The 15,551-nt window shown below is 39.2% G+C and overlaps 1 protein-coding gene across 2 annotated transcripts in view; it reads right to left on the bottom strand.

Annotated features, from left to right (window-relative positions):
• The window catches only part of LOC126761944 (cyclin-dependent kinase 14), a 379,465-nt gene that overhangs the window by 29,036 nt on the left and 334,878 nt on the right, over positions 1-15,551 (bottom strand). For both annotated transcript variants that reach the window (XM_050478379.1, XM_050478380.1), the window contains 2 exons: positions 7,705-7,879; positions 7,374-7,635 (listed from right to left, as the gene is read on the bottom strand). In XM_050478379.1, coding sequence (XP_050334336.1) covers positions 7,374-7,635; positions 7,705-7,879 — 437 coding nt within the window. The remainder of the gene's footprint in view (positions 1-7,373; positions 7,636-7,704; positions 7,880-15,551) is intronic.

The following is a 15,551-nucleotide window of genomic DNA, read 5'->3' as shown; positions in this document are numbered from 1 at the left end:
ACCGAAAATATCGTTTTATCTGGCCGCATAATGAACTCTCGTTGAACTGCTAGACGTCTCATCATCTTTTCATTTAAGCCTTAATGAGCACAAATTGTTCGCAGCCAAAGGCGATTATATTCTACACTTGGCATTGTTGGATTTTACACGTAGAGTTTAGCATACTTACATACTAACATACATTTGTACATCTAGACATGCCATAAAGCTTTAAAATCTCGTAATTTTTAATGAGAGAATATATGTTATCTGAAATTGTATGGATATATATGTATGTATATGTTACCAGTTTAAAGAGTTCAATATGGATTCAATTGACCAACAATTTTTTGGCATAACCTCAAACAGAAAATCTCAATCCTTACCTTAGAATACTAACTTTATCTGGAATACTGCCAAGGTTTCATAACATTATATTATTTTATTATTATTCTTGGCGTTAGGTGTGGCATTTGACATATCAATAAAAAACACGGTGGCAATGCTACGTAAGGTCAGCATGTCACCGATTCTTAGGACAATTGTCCAGGTGACGCAAGTCAAATACTTAGGGTTTATCCACTAATGAGTTAACGAATTCACTTGGTGAATGTGAAAGAACGACTGTCAATCTCAGACAGAAGCGAAGGAGGCAATCATATGCAAAGTACGACGTATTTTGCAGATTAATTGGAGCTTCGGACGCAAGCTACTCGCACTTTATATCGTGGGTTATTTGTGGTATTTTGCCACTTATGGAGCCGCAATATGGTAGGAACTACCAAAGAAACCTCGGGTTATTGAAAACACCTCTCTGTGCAACGTTGCATGATGTTTGCATGTTTGCCAGTACGTCGCACCGTATCAACGGAGGCGCATATTAAGCGCACCCTCTCTTGTCACACAGCGTGCTGACAGCATTCAGGCTAAGAAGAGGTTTGAGTGTGTCAATGCTGCTGTGTTATGACTGGATTTCCGATGATAATATGGAAAGGGAGGCATATCACACGAGCAAGAGGCTTTTAGCGAAAGGATTAGGAGTAGGGGGAAGACCATTGGGAATAGACATAACGATCTGGTAACTTACGACCGCATCCGGGATGATATTTTTGTTGAGGGTAACCTAGACTTCAAATTCTGTCTGTACCGTATGAAGGGAATTTTGATGTGCTTTCGCCTGAACACTCTTTACAAATCGTTAAATTTATTACGAAAATTCACGTTCTGTAAAGAATGTGTTTCGCGCACCTCGCTCAACTTAGGGTCAACTTATGGTCAACATAATCGGCCTACTGAGCGACTGAGCGTACTATTCGTAACACCATCACCCGTCCAGCACGCAGTAAAGAAAAATATCAGCCGTAGCTGAGAGTGATATATTGAACGTCTTGATGCAGTTTACGTCGAGATCTTAAATTAAAAGCGTACAAAATATAGTTTGTGCAATAACTGAAATCTTTTGACCATCACAAGTGACATCGCTTTGCTCTATGAGCTCTTGAACAGTTCCATGATGATGAGACGTTGTCGAGCCAAATTTTGTTCAGCTATGAGGCCCATTTCTGGCTCAATGGGTATGTAAACAAGCAAAACTGTCGCATTTGAGACGAAGAGCAACCTGAAGAGCAGCCTAAAGTCTATGCAGGGACAATCCCGTATCGATTCATGCTTTGGAGCAAAGCATTACGCGTTTCGCTAGAACAAGTTATCGAAAAGTGGGCTCAACGGATGGACCATCTGAGACGTAGCTGCGGCCAATATCTTAAAAGACAATCTTAAAAAAATGAATGCTCTTTCGAATGATAATAAACATTAAACATCAAATTTTAAGTTTCTGTGTTTTTGTTTAAAAATGTTGGGAATCTTTTATTTGTTTCAAGACCCTTATCTAATCTCTCGTCCTATATAATGCCATAACAGAGCTCTAAGTTCAGTTATAAAACTGTAATTTGGCACAATCACACCATTTGGCTGTACTTTTTTTAATGGGTGTGGCCCCACCCTCTAAGAGGTTTATTGTGCAAATCACCTAAACCACTTTTGGTACAATATCAAAATTCGCTCAGGATAAATCACTTAAGCACCCGAATTTTTAGAATGAATGAAATCTCTGGTGAAGTACAAAACAAAACACGATGTTCTATGAATTTTAAAATTAAATTTTTATCGTTGGTTCGGTTTAAAGTAACGAATAAACTTCGAAATTGTAGCATAAAGTCTGGTTCATTTTTGTATTAGTAGTTAAATGTACTTATGTATGAACGGCAGCGCAAAAATTTGATGGTTATCAGAAAGGGGCTCTAACCGAAAGGAATGAGGACATGCCGGTGTTGGATCGACCAGTTTTTCGGCGGTGAATTTAATATGTGAGAAGTTAGATAAAATTTTTTCGAGTTTTCAAATTCATTTCATTGGTCACACCCTATCAAGTGGAGGTCAAAGGAAGCTGTCTAAAGGTTTTGTAACAAGCAATTTGGAATTTTTTAGAATCGGCAAACGTACAAAAGTACGATTTCTTCTATTTGGGTGGGCTATAAGCTTCATACTAAAATAAGCTATTTGAGAGCATTAACTGGATTTCGTTTTTTAACAATAAACATTAATTGGAGAAAGAGTAAACCCACTTCCAGTAATAATATGGGTAATTGACAAACTTATATTATCATCCACAAGCAGTGACTTCTATTGGATTATGTTATGTCCAGCCGTTCATCTCAGTCTAAGAGGGTAAATTTACGACTGCGAATCCACTTTTTTAAATCTCAACTAATTTGAGTAAAGAACTTTGGAAGATTTTCACGAAACAAAAACATACACTTTATTGTTTTGGCTTTGAAAATTTGAAAACAGTAAATTCTCTTTACTCTTTTTTTTGGTGTAAAAATCATAGATAGATATCTCTCACTACAGTTGACAGAAAAAGTGGAAACCAGTAATTAGAAACGTAAATATGTTTGCGTGAAGTTTAGGCAGCAAAAAACCTATCCTAATTTAATTATAGAAAACGCCCTTTGACAACCACAATGATGCTTACGCAGGAACTAAGCAACCAGCCAAACAACGGTAACGTAAAAGGTAATAGCAGAGATGAGAGAGATTTCAAGGAGAAAAAAAAGTTTTGTCATGGCAGCAGTAGTAGTAGGTAGTAGGTGAAGGAGCAGGAGGGAGAGTAGGTAACAAAATATGCAGACAATTAATTATGCATACGAATCAGGCGAAGGAGATGCCAGAAACGTTGACTTTAACAAATGCGAACAAAGTAAAAGTTAACGAGAATTATAAATAGGTAAGACAAATCCTTTCTCTCCTTTCTCTCTTTAGCAGACGACTGCATAGATTAGTGTAAGTGAGTGTGTTCGAGGGTAGAAGTGATTTTTTTAGTGCCTTTGTGGTTTAAAAGTATACTAATCTGTGTGCTGAACACCGAGCTTAGCGCTGATTTTATGCAACAAAGCGCTTGATAACAGCAAAGGAGCTCCAAAGCAAAGCGAAAAAGTTAAAAAAAAAAATATTAACGGTATTTTTACATGCAATCAAATAAGCTTTTCAAGTACAGTTACGTTGCAAGTGCGCTAGTCAAAGTATTTACGCATTTTTGATGCATGCCAGCCAATTAAAAGTTATTTATTTGAATATTTCGACTCGTGGGCACTCAATAAATAATTTTGAGTGTTGACTTATTTTTTGTGCGCTACCGCATATATGCATATGCATACATATGTATGTACATACATATATATATATATATTTACGATGTGTCATGTGCCGCGCTTAAGTTTTTTGTAGCGAATTTCGTTGCATTCCGGACACTTCAACATTTTTGCTGGCTTCTCAATTACAGGCTCGAGTGCACTTGAATGCGTGTGACACCTGACACAGGCACAATTGGTGCATGCAACAACCTGCTGTTGGTGATAATAATCACGTTGCATGTAGTGCTATTCGCGTGCGATCTGCCTCTATTGTTGCTAACAAAGGCCAAGTCAGCGGTGTGGATTGTATGCAACAAGAATGGCGATTTTATTCGTGGATATGAACACGTACATACATATGTATGTATTACCACCACGAAAGTAAGCTATTCAATTTTAAGCCTTCCACTAACAGGAAGCCAACATACACACACATACATATATATCTAGCTACACATGTATACCTCTGTGAGTATGTTTGGAGTACGGTGATATGGGCTGCTGGCAGCGCCTTGCCTTTGTTTGTGCTGACAATTGTTATTGTTGCAATATCAGTACTCAAAGGATGTTCGTTTTTGTTTGTGCGTGCGTGTGTGTGGCTGGCTTTGTGATATGACAGTGACAATTGAAAGGAAGGACAATAGCATATCTTGATTGCCATGCGTTTGACTTGCACTTAAACTAAAAACTATGCACTGCCAAATCGAAATATGTGCTAACACATACACATACACATACATATATGTACATACATATGTACTTATATACATAATATGTCTCTACTTGCACACTTTTCGTCGTTGCAAAATAATCTCATTTATATACGTGCTTCTATTGGTTAATTTAAAACAAATTTCACACGTCAATTACCAAATAATCATGCATTTAATTAAGGTAGCAATTTATGTTGAATGGTATGTTGATAGATTTGCAATTAAAAAAGTAATGGGATTTAATGCAAACGATCATGGATAACAAGCACGATGGCAGCAAGTTAGTATATATACAGCTTTGGTTAATATGATGGGAGCAACTGTACTACTGAAACGTTACGAAAGCAACTCATTGTCATTTAGAACAGTCAAAATGAGTAAAAAACAAGAAAAATGTTAGAATACCCTTCAGAAATAAAAAAAAGTTTCCATACAAGAACTTGATCTTGATCGTTTGGTTTGTATGGCTGCTATATACTATAACAGAACGATCTGAACAAATTGTTCGGATATTGTAGAATTTTCGTGGATAATAATTCACAGCAAATTAGGTGTAGATATGCATATTGTCAAATAAAAAAGTTTTGTTTTCCGTATAAGAAGTGGATTGCTATCGTTCAGTTGGTATGACAGGTACATATATGCTAAAGTTTTCCGATATCGGCTACTTGGAGAGAAATGAACGTGTGTCAAATTTCAGATCGATATACCAAAACCTGAGAGAATAGTTCGCATATATACAGGCAGGTAGACGAACTTGGCAAAATCTACTCAGCTCGTCACGCTGATGATTTATTTATGTACTTTGCTAGAGTTTGCTTCATGTCACAGATATTTAAATGTAAATCAACATAATGAATAAAAAGGGTATACATAAGTGAACAAATTCAACCAATAGGGCAAAATTTATTATATCGGATATACGAGGAAAGCTGGCCAACAGGGGTAATGCTCGAAAATGTTACGAAAAGAGGCGGCGACTTACAGAATGTATCAAGAACAGAGCATGCTCATGTAGATCCCCCGACGTGATCTAGTGACTGATGCCCAGAGCGTACTGAAATGGATGGAACTCCAGCCTGCTGAATGGGAGTGATATAACTCCAGGAGTAGGCGAACCCGATTCCCCAATCGATGACGATGGAGCAGACGTTCCATTGCCCGATCGTGAAGGAGTTTGAATAGCAATTACCCGTCTGAAGAACAACAAAGCGGCGGGGGCAGATAGATTGTCGGCTAAGCTTTTCAAATACGGCGGCGAAGAACTGAAAAGGAGCATGTATCAGCTTCTTTGTAAAATTTGGTCGGACAAAAGCATGCCCGACGATTGGAATTGAAGTGTGTTTTGTACAATCCACAAAAGCGAAGATAAGCCTTCTCAACATCGCATATAAGATTCTATCGAGGGTACTGTGAGAAAGGTTAAAACTCACCAAACTGATTAGACCTTATCAGTGTGATTTTAGGCCTGGAAAAGAGCAATGAAAAGAGGATCGACACACATCAACTCTTCGTCGATTTCAAAGCTGATTTTGACAGCGCGAAAAGGAGCTGCCTTTATGCCGCGATGCCTGAATTTGGTCTCCCCAAAAAATTAATACGGCTGTGTAAGGTGACGTTGAGCAATACTAAGAGCTCCGCTAGGATCAGGCAGGACCTCTTCCATCTACTGCTGGAGAAAATAATTTGAGCTGCGGATCTGAATAGAGAAGATACAAATGTCTATTCGACTGTACAGCTGCTCAATATTCGCACCGTTAGTTCTGCTTTCTCCAGACTGGATAAGGAAGCGATGCAAATGGATGTGGTAGTGATCGAAGGCAAGGCAAAATATCTCCTGTCATCCAGCAAGTTACATTCGACATTCGTCGCATTCGCGACTTGGCTCCCACGTTACTGTTAACAACATCCGGTGTGTTTTACGTGGGTACCTGCTGACGACAGCTTTACTCCACGGCGCTCAAAAGTACAACGGATCAAAACAATGCGTTGACAGTCATAACTTCGAAGTCGTACATAATTTTGTTTATTTTGGAATCAGCATTAACACCATACCAAAACGTTATCGTCGAAGTCCAATGTAGAATAACTCTTGCCAACAGGTGTTGCTTCGGACTGAGTAGGCTATTGAGAAATAAAGTCTACAAGTCACTCATCAAGTCTTCGGAAGATATATGGTCCTTTGCGTATTAACAACGGCGAATACCGCTGTCGATGGAACAATGAGCTGTCCGAGATATATGACGACATTGACATAGTTCAGCGAATTAAGATACTGTGTCTACGCTGGTTAGTTCATGTCGCTCGAATGTATTAAAACACTCCAGCTCTGAGATTATGAGACGCTGTACCCGCCGGGGGAAGCAGAGGAAGAGAAAGACCTCCACCCTGTGGGAGGAAGACCTGGTTGCAGCGAGAGGAAGAATGACTGGCAGAATGTTGTAAACTCTCCTATAACAGTGTAAGCGGTATCTACACCAATAAAGAAATCGATTTAGAACATATTTATAATAAACCGATAATGTATTAACACACGTCGTCAAATTAAAAACATAAATATGAGCTATTTTCATTATTTTCCAGGTGGGCTCACTCTTTTTACTTTGACAACTGTATGTCTATAACCGCATAGTTTAATAGAATACACTTGGAATACACTTCACTTTAACAATTTAAGATTGTATATAAATTAAAATTGCAATCCGTGACTCGGAAAAGAAAAACCAAAAAAATTAACAATAATTGAATGACACATCTTCTAAACAGCAACAAATATAACTTTCATACCAGACAACTTATTAAATTCTTTATCACAACGGAAAATACACGTGCATATATTCTCTAAAACCGGAAATCCCCATTAGTTTTGCAACACACGCTTATGCAAATCACAGCATTACAATCAGAACCCTCAAAACCCCTCTTGTGTATAATATACAAAGGTACAACAGTTGCGCGTATGAAGCGCCTGCATTGTTTGAGTACTCACCTGGTGGACGGTACCATAACGTAACGACTTCATGCGAATACGTATGACTGGGAACACTTTTAGCGCGCGCCAAACCGAAATCCGCCAATTTCAATTCACCACAATCGCTTATCAATAAATTTTGCGGCTTAACATCACGATGCAGTACGCGCCGCTTATGGCAGTAGGAGAGACCACGCAGCAATTGAAACAGAAACAAGCGAACATTACGATGATCCAGACCGCCAGGATGCTTTTCCATATACTGTGATAAGTCAGTATTCTGCAATATAAGTAAAATATGCATTTTTGGTAAAATAGCTCGAACATTTACAGCAAAATTTTCACGTACCACATATTCAAAAACGAACGTCAGCGTTTCCCGTGTGTGCACAATGTCATGCAACGTCACAATGTTTGAGTGTTTCAGTTCTTTCAGCAGCGAGGCTTCACGTATCGCGGTGAATGGGGCACCTTCCTCCTCTTGCAGTCTAATTTCTTTTAATGCAACACGTTGATGAGTTAAACTGTAATTACAAGAAAAATTTAATATAATATTTCTGAAGTAGGAGAAAGATCAAAATCATGACAAATTTATAGTATGTATTTCTTAAGATCATTTATATTTGTATATTACAGGGTTTGTCTGGAAAGTAATAGGACTGAGTCGATTTAAAAAAATGTATTGAACCAATCGTTACAATTCTTCAAAAACTTTCAAAATAAGCGATTTCTAAGCTTTGAAAGCGTCACGGGAGGCATCCTCAGGAATAGCCTTGATAGCCGAGGTGCAGCTGCTTGGATCCCCTCTGTCGTCTCAAAATGCTTGCCTTTCATCGGACATGGACGCAAAAAAGTCCGTGGGGCCTCATCTGAGCTATATGGAGGCTGCGGAAGCGTTGGCATGCCGGCCTAGGTTAGGTAGCTCTTCACAAGAAAAGCGGTGTGAGCCGGGGCGTTGCCGTGGTGCAACTTCCAATCGGCTGCGATGTCTTGTCGGACCCAATTGACCCTTCGTTTGAGTCTTTTCCGTAAAATTTGGCGTTGCTGGTTTGTCCAGGAGGAACAAATTCATGGTGAACAATGCCTTTGATTCACTTTGGATTAGCTCATTCTTGCTTTTTTTTTGGCGAGGAGACGCCGGCGTGTGCCACTCGGAAGATTGCTTCTTTGTCTCGAGATCGTACTCAAAGATCCATGACTCGTCACCTGTGATTACGTTATTCAAAAATTGAGGGTCACTTTCACAAATGTTCAAAATTTCTTGGCACACTTCCGCTCTTGTCCTGACTCTTCAGATGCTCGGAAACTGACCAGCCACTCGTTCGTTAGCTAGGAACGCGCTCTACCGAATCCAGTCATTGCGCGCACACTCCGAAGTATTGTCGCGGCTGAAGAAAATCAGTCCTATTACTTTCCGGACAAACCCTGCGTACATATTTTATTCGAGGAGGCTCTCTAGAAAAAGCTGAAATCATAGGTTAGATTAGGTTATACTGGCCGGCTGTCACGCCATACATAGACCTACTCGTCCATAGTTGAGGTGTATGGAGGAGTATTCGTTATACCGGACGTCAACAGCCTTTGCGAACTATAAGAGCGACTTAATATCCAATTTTGATACTTCGTCCAGTCCCCTGAACTGCGAAGCTCCTATTTATCTAGGACGAATTCTAGATAATGCTGGATTGTGTCATGCCAGTAGGTTATGATCAGTCATTAGGCCAACAAACGCCCTGAGGACCTTTCGAGATCATGTGAATTCAAAGTAAGCGTGTTTTCCTTCGGGATTCTAATGCAGGATCATGGCGATCCAGCATGTCTTTAAGGCGATGAAATCATAATTTTGCCAATATACATTTTATACTCCTTAATAAAGCTTGGGAAATATGGGAATAAGGGAAATATGATTTGAGTGAAGCAATTTTTAAGGGATCTAGATTGACCTAGATTCTTAAAAAAAGATCATAAATAACAAAGAAATGAAAAATCAATTTAGTAAAACCACTTTAAATGACAATTTCGAACGAAAGGCGACTAGTCTGTAGAATACCCGTAAGAACTTTACACAAATTTCATTTGAACAGGCACTCAGAATTGAAACTTAGCTACGCGCCACAAAACTGAGCAGTAAATTAGTTTGGTGAAAGGAGTCGGAGAGAATTGGGAAAGCTAGAAGAAGAGCGCAAAATTGTGCGGTGAAATGTCACACGAAGAGACGAAAGTAAGACAGACAGCCATCAAAGCGACCAAATGTCAACGGCAATGAAGTATCCTCATTGAGTGGCGCGTAAATGTGAATTAAAGCCGAAAACCAGTGAAATTCGTGCGTTCCCTGCTATTTACGCTGGAATTGTATTTGTATGTGGGCCAACAACAAATGACGCATAAAAGAGCAACAAGAAAAGCTTCACCACACCGCCATTTACGACTTTTACTGCCATAAAAGAAGCAAACGTTGGTCGTAAAAGCGAGCAAGGCGACCTTCGAGTTGCTCGACGTAAAGTGTTTTCTCCGACGTTTTACGAAGAATTTACTTTAAGTGTTGTCACGTGAAGCATTTTAGTGAGCTGAGAAGATGAGACCAGACGACTGTGTCACTAACGAAATGGCGCACCTTAAAGCCCAACCTCACCTTAAAGCCTTACTAGAGCAGTTTATTTGTAAGCATGGGTGTTGGTTTTCTTATATGCCTTGCTCCTACACAATTTGTTGTGATATTTGGTTCTAGCTAAGGTGTCAAATTAGGTTAAATTAAATTGTAGGAGGATAAAAAATACATGAATTCAAGCCGAACGGTGTGTGACATTGATGGTTGAGATGTGCAGGGAAACTGTGTGGTGTATTGAATATAGGCAGTCAAAAATTAAAGAAAAGGAGAAGGGGATGTCTACCTACTTTGAAGAAAAATTTTCCAATGTCTGCCTTGGGAAATTATCTGGCAGAAAAATTTCAAATAATAATAATTGATTACACTAGAGTATGTCGTCCGACAAAAATCATAGCTTCCAAAAACCATGAAATGAGAGAGAGAGAGAGAGTTTCAATAAAAGGGATGTTTCAGACCTTGACAAATTGTTTCTACTGAGTATAATAGTTTTATTCATCTAACGGCTGTTTGCAACACTTACTTAAGTCAAACAGAGATAGATATAGAAATTCCCTTATTTTACTGTCTCCTCCCTGAACCAAACCGTGGTTCTGTAGAAGTTCATCAGTACAAAAACTTATCCGTGCAACCTTTGAAATGTCGTCAAGAAACCCTTGACCGATGGTTCCGATAATTTTCCTATAAAAAGCCTTCAACTGTCTTTATAGTCTCCTCTTCTTCTACCTCTTGAGAGCTTCGACAATAGCTATTATATAGTGTTCTTAGCCTGTCAATTAGACAGTGATCTGTTAGCACTTTTACTAGAGTTCTTTTTCCATATATTGTTCACGAAGTCAGGGACTGACTCCACCGAGACTTAGCTAAATTTATAACATTGTTTGTCGGTTAAAAGTCAGGGCATATAAATACCCTCTTTTATTGTAGGGTGGTGACTATTCTGGCTAGTTCATCTGCTTCATAAATTTATTATGAATGGCAACACAAATTTTTATTTCACGAAGAATACACACCAACATATGTAGTATATAGTACCATCTTAAGTGCCAATAAAACGACATGTGGTTGCCACATTACAAGAATAAATGTATAAATAAGTAAGCACGAAAGACCAAAACGGTGGCTTCTCACACTTCCAGCACATGTCAACATTTCATTAGCTAAACCAGCAAAATTTCCATGTTGATACACAGGTGTTCGACATGGGACCGAAGGCAACAGCTGCTGCTCATGCTAAACTTTGGAAAAACTTTCTCGGTAAATGCACAAAAATAGCTTGTAATTTTGCATACTTCTGCGTAGAGACTCTATTAATACACACAATTATGACTAAATTTGATATGGGGGGGTGGGGGGTGACACTATACATTCTAGTTTAACTTCTGTTGGTGCAGGAGTGTGAGTAGAATTTATAGCAAATAGAGCGTTAGAAAGCAGAAACTTTGCCTTAGTACTAATTAAAGATTAACCCACATGGCAAAAGTTAAATTAGTGAAATAGGTGTTACGAAGAAAAATATTAACCACACCTTAAATGAAAGTCATATTAATAATACACAAATGATCTTATGATGGCATACAACAGCCATTCATATGCGATGAAATCACAGACGCCTTGGTAGAGGTAAGCGGATTAAGCAAAGAAAAATTTGCATCATCGTCGAACTTTTCATCTAAATTTTATGAATCATATTTGCAGCCTATGATGATCATTTCGATGTGTCGAAGGTTTAATCAACTGCTTGTCGTGCCCAGTCATTGGAATTATTTTTACAACAGACTCGGTAGCTCGCCGTGACCGGAACTACGAGTAAGTAGACGGTGGTACAACAGGGAAACACTAAAACGGCTATTGACTCTAATGGTCGGTGATACCAGTTATTACTTAATACAGAATGTTACGGATTACAGGGTTTTCCAATAAAAGTGAAATGATTTATTTTCAAAAAAACAAAGCAAACCAATTGGTAGAGAAATTCAAATGTTTTTAATTTAATATGAAGTAAAATCGATTCAATTCAGTTCAGAATATAACATCATTCAAATGGTTTCCACGACTGCTTTTGCATCAAAGAATTCGATGAACATAAGTTTCGGGTACTTTTTCCTCTAAATCAACTCATATGTCCAGAATAGCACGTTCAATATTGACTTCTAAAGCTTGAAGAGAGTCTGGTTTATTGCTAAAGACCAAGGATTTCAAATAAAGCCAAAAGAAGTAGGCTAATGGTGTTAAAACACAACTTCCTGGAGGCCATTCAATGGCACAATTTCTTGAAATAATCGAAGCTTCAATATTTTCTCGCAATAATTGGGTTGTTGCACGTGCTGTGTGGCACGTAGCCCAGACATGTTGGAACAAGATATTGCCAAGATCAACTTCTTCCAATTACGACCAGTTGGTTATCATTGATCTATATTGCTCTCCATTGACAGTATCGGTGTCACCAGCTTCATTTCGAAAGAAGTACGAACCAATGATTCACCAGACCAGGAATCACACCAAACTCTAAATTAAGGTAAATTGAATAGTTTTTCATGAATAATTTATGGATTTTCTTCGCATCAGAATCGACAGTCTTGTTTATTTACCGCACCACTCAAAAGAAAGTGAGCCCCATCGGAAAAGATGATTTTCTTAAAAAAAATCGTTATCGTTTTCTAATTGTTCCAAGAGCAAATCAGCAAATTCACGACGTTTACTGTTGCATAATGGCATCTGTTCTTGAGTGAGAGTATTTTCGTCCATTCGGATAGAGGATGGAGTCAAGTGAGTGAAGTTTTCTGATTGCCATTCACATGGGAATGCCAGAAACGATTCTTTTACATATGGCTCAGGCAGCTCATTACTTCCGGTCTTTGACCAAGTATTCTCTGGGTAGCCTAAGAACATCCGTTTGAAGGCGAGTTAAAGTGAGAAGGCGAACCATCCCTTGCCAGCGTTATGCGCTGGGTTTGGGACCCGCAACGTAAAAAACGTCCCCAATGAAAAGCAATAAACAGTCTCGGAAGAGAAACCCCCTTTTTGATACTCTGGGTCACCATACGTAAAATTCGTTTTGAAAAAAAATGTGAATTCCGATACTGACAGAGCAGTCAAAAGGTGTAACTAACTAAATAACGGATGGGTTAGCAACATGCGCTGACAGTGATGATCTGTCAATCACCCGAAGGTGAGCGAAATAATAAAGTTAAACTTTGCAACATGATGCAAGTGAAAGCAAAGGAATAGAGAAGACAAGAAAACAACGCACAACTGGGCCACTGACATTGACAAACTAGAATAGCGACACCGACGCTAATAGATTTAAAGCCAAGCAAACTATCAGAAAATAAATGATAAAAAACGCTTAGAAACTGTGTCAACAACAAGTTGAAGTGTGCGGGCAACAGCGGTATAAGCTGCAGGCATAAGTCGCTTGCAACACCCACTGCTGTTGCAGTTAGCTGATGCTAATGCTGGAATAACGACACTCTCGAGCAAGGCTGTGAGCTGCTCGAGTACAAATCACTTTTTTCCGATGTGTGGGTATTTAAGCTCATCCTTTGGAGAGTTTCTCAATACAGCAATGAAGCTGCACTTACTTGATGACGCCAAAGTGGCTCTGCTGCTAAAAGACACTAGCGCCATCCCCAGCGTCGCCATCATTCACCACTGCTCATCAATCACTTGAGTCCATATTGAAGTGGATGTGTACATGGATGTAAATGAGTGTTCGACAAAGAGCTGAGTAAACAAGCGCAGCGCGTGGCAATGGCGAAAAGAAGTTGCATGAAAGTCTACAATGAAATAAATTACCGATGAGAGGTGCTAGGGCCTCAAGGACGAAAACTGATTACGACAAGTGCCTCTTGCGCTTATCTAGCCTGCAACAACAACAACAGCAGTTGTATCTAGAAAATGCTAAAGAAATCAAAGCTTTTGTTACATAAAGTTAACAAGAATAATATTTTCTCAATCTAACAAACACACACAAACTTAAGCTAATGCATGTTGATGACGTAGAGCGCCGCCGGCTGGGCGGCGGCTGTTATCTCGCCAAGTATTTGCATTGGTGGCACACGCTTCGGCAGTACGTGATCAGCGTGCCAACTACAACGAGCGTAAGGTTGCATATACTATATGTAGATTTTTATACTTATTCATACATACAAAGTAGGTAGGTATATATGCAAGTGTGTGCTAAAAATCTACATAATTTTGTTGTTGTATGAGAAATCAATATGCCCGCCGTGTCATTGGCTGCATATGTGTCGGCGGTTTTTGCTTTTTTGATTTCTTTGGAGTTGTTGTTGTTTTTTTGCTGCTGACAATCGTGCAACTAATGATTACTATCTGCCGCAGACGAGAACTGAAATTGGATATTTTCATAAGATGATGTAAGGCAAAATAAATGCGCTTATTTATTTATATTGTTTTGTGAATTTAAGAGAAAGAGGCACTTAAGTTGTCTTTCTGAAATTATATGCACGCTGAAGCTTGGCTTAATTTAACCAAATTACTCAACCAAAAAACAATCAGAGTACAGTCTGAAAAATAAATTAGCTTAGAAACAAAAAAATGTACAACAAACAGAATAATATAGTTAACACATGAACAACAAAAAGGGAAAAAATTCAGCAGCATCACGTGAGGCATTGCATAATCCCATTTGAACTGCTAGTTGCTAGTAGCTTGTTCATTATTATGATCAGAATTCCTTGGTATGGATCAACAAGGCCGTCGCACACCGACTAAATGCCTAGAGCCGGCCACAAATTTATCGATAAAAAAGTTTCTAGATGTTTCCACGTCATCTTCTTCATTGCAACTTTGACACGTTGCATCCTCCAAAATCTTTATACTCACCGTGTGAGTGTCATTGGGAGAGCACCCAATCAGGACGCCTATCATTGCAGAGATGTGAGCCTCGCTAGAAGCTAGCAGTTTACACTAAACCTTTGATATTCCACCCTAGTCTAGAAAGCTTTCACAATACCACTTGTGCTGACTAAAGTTTGCTGAGCTCGCGGAAAGAACATAGATCCAGCGCTTGAATGCACGGAACCTCTGACTGTTCCCATCCTGCTGGAATTTGGGTATGAGTGCCTTTTCTTACAAGCTCATCGGCTTAACAATTTCAGACGGTCCCGCTGTAGCCGGACACCAAGCCAAGTTTAATATGGAAGTATATTGATTCTTCTGCTAGTGAGGTCATGCACTCCTTGACCAGTTTTGAGCTCACTGTCAGCGTGCCCAAATAGCAGCTCTGCATAACTCACTTGAAGAAGACTTCGTAGAAGTACATCTGCTGTTACCTTGATGGCTGCCACTTCGGCTTGTAAGACACCAAAGTTTTTTGGCAGTCCGAAAACGAATCGATTGAGAGTTCCCGACAGGAAAGGAAGGATCACTCCGAGCCGTTCGATATCAAACGAGGTTTCAGAAAGGGCGACTCCCTATGGTGCGACTTCTTCAATCTACTCCTGGAGAAAATAGTTCGAGCGGCAGAACTAAATAGAGACATGCATATATTATAACAGTGTACAGCTGCTAGCGTATGCCGATGATATTGATTGATTATGCCATTGGCTTTAACAAACGCGCCGTTA

This window comes from Bactrocera neohumeralis, chromosome 6, assembly GCF_024586455.1.
Source record: "Bactrocera neohumeralis isolate Rockhampton chromosome 6, APGP_CSIRO_Bneo_wtdbg2-racon-allhic-juicebox.fasta_v2, whole genome shotgun sequence".
Taxonomy (NCBI): Eukaryota; Metazoa; Arthropoda; class Insecta; order Diptera; family Tephritidae; genus Bactrocera; species Bactrocera neohumeralis.
Note: the sequence above shows the minus strand (reverse complement) of the source record. Positions and strands in the feature narration are given on the sequence as shown.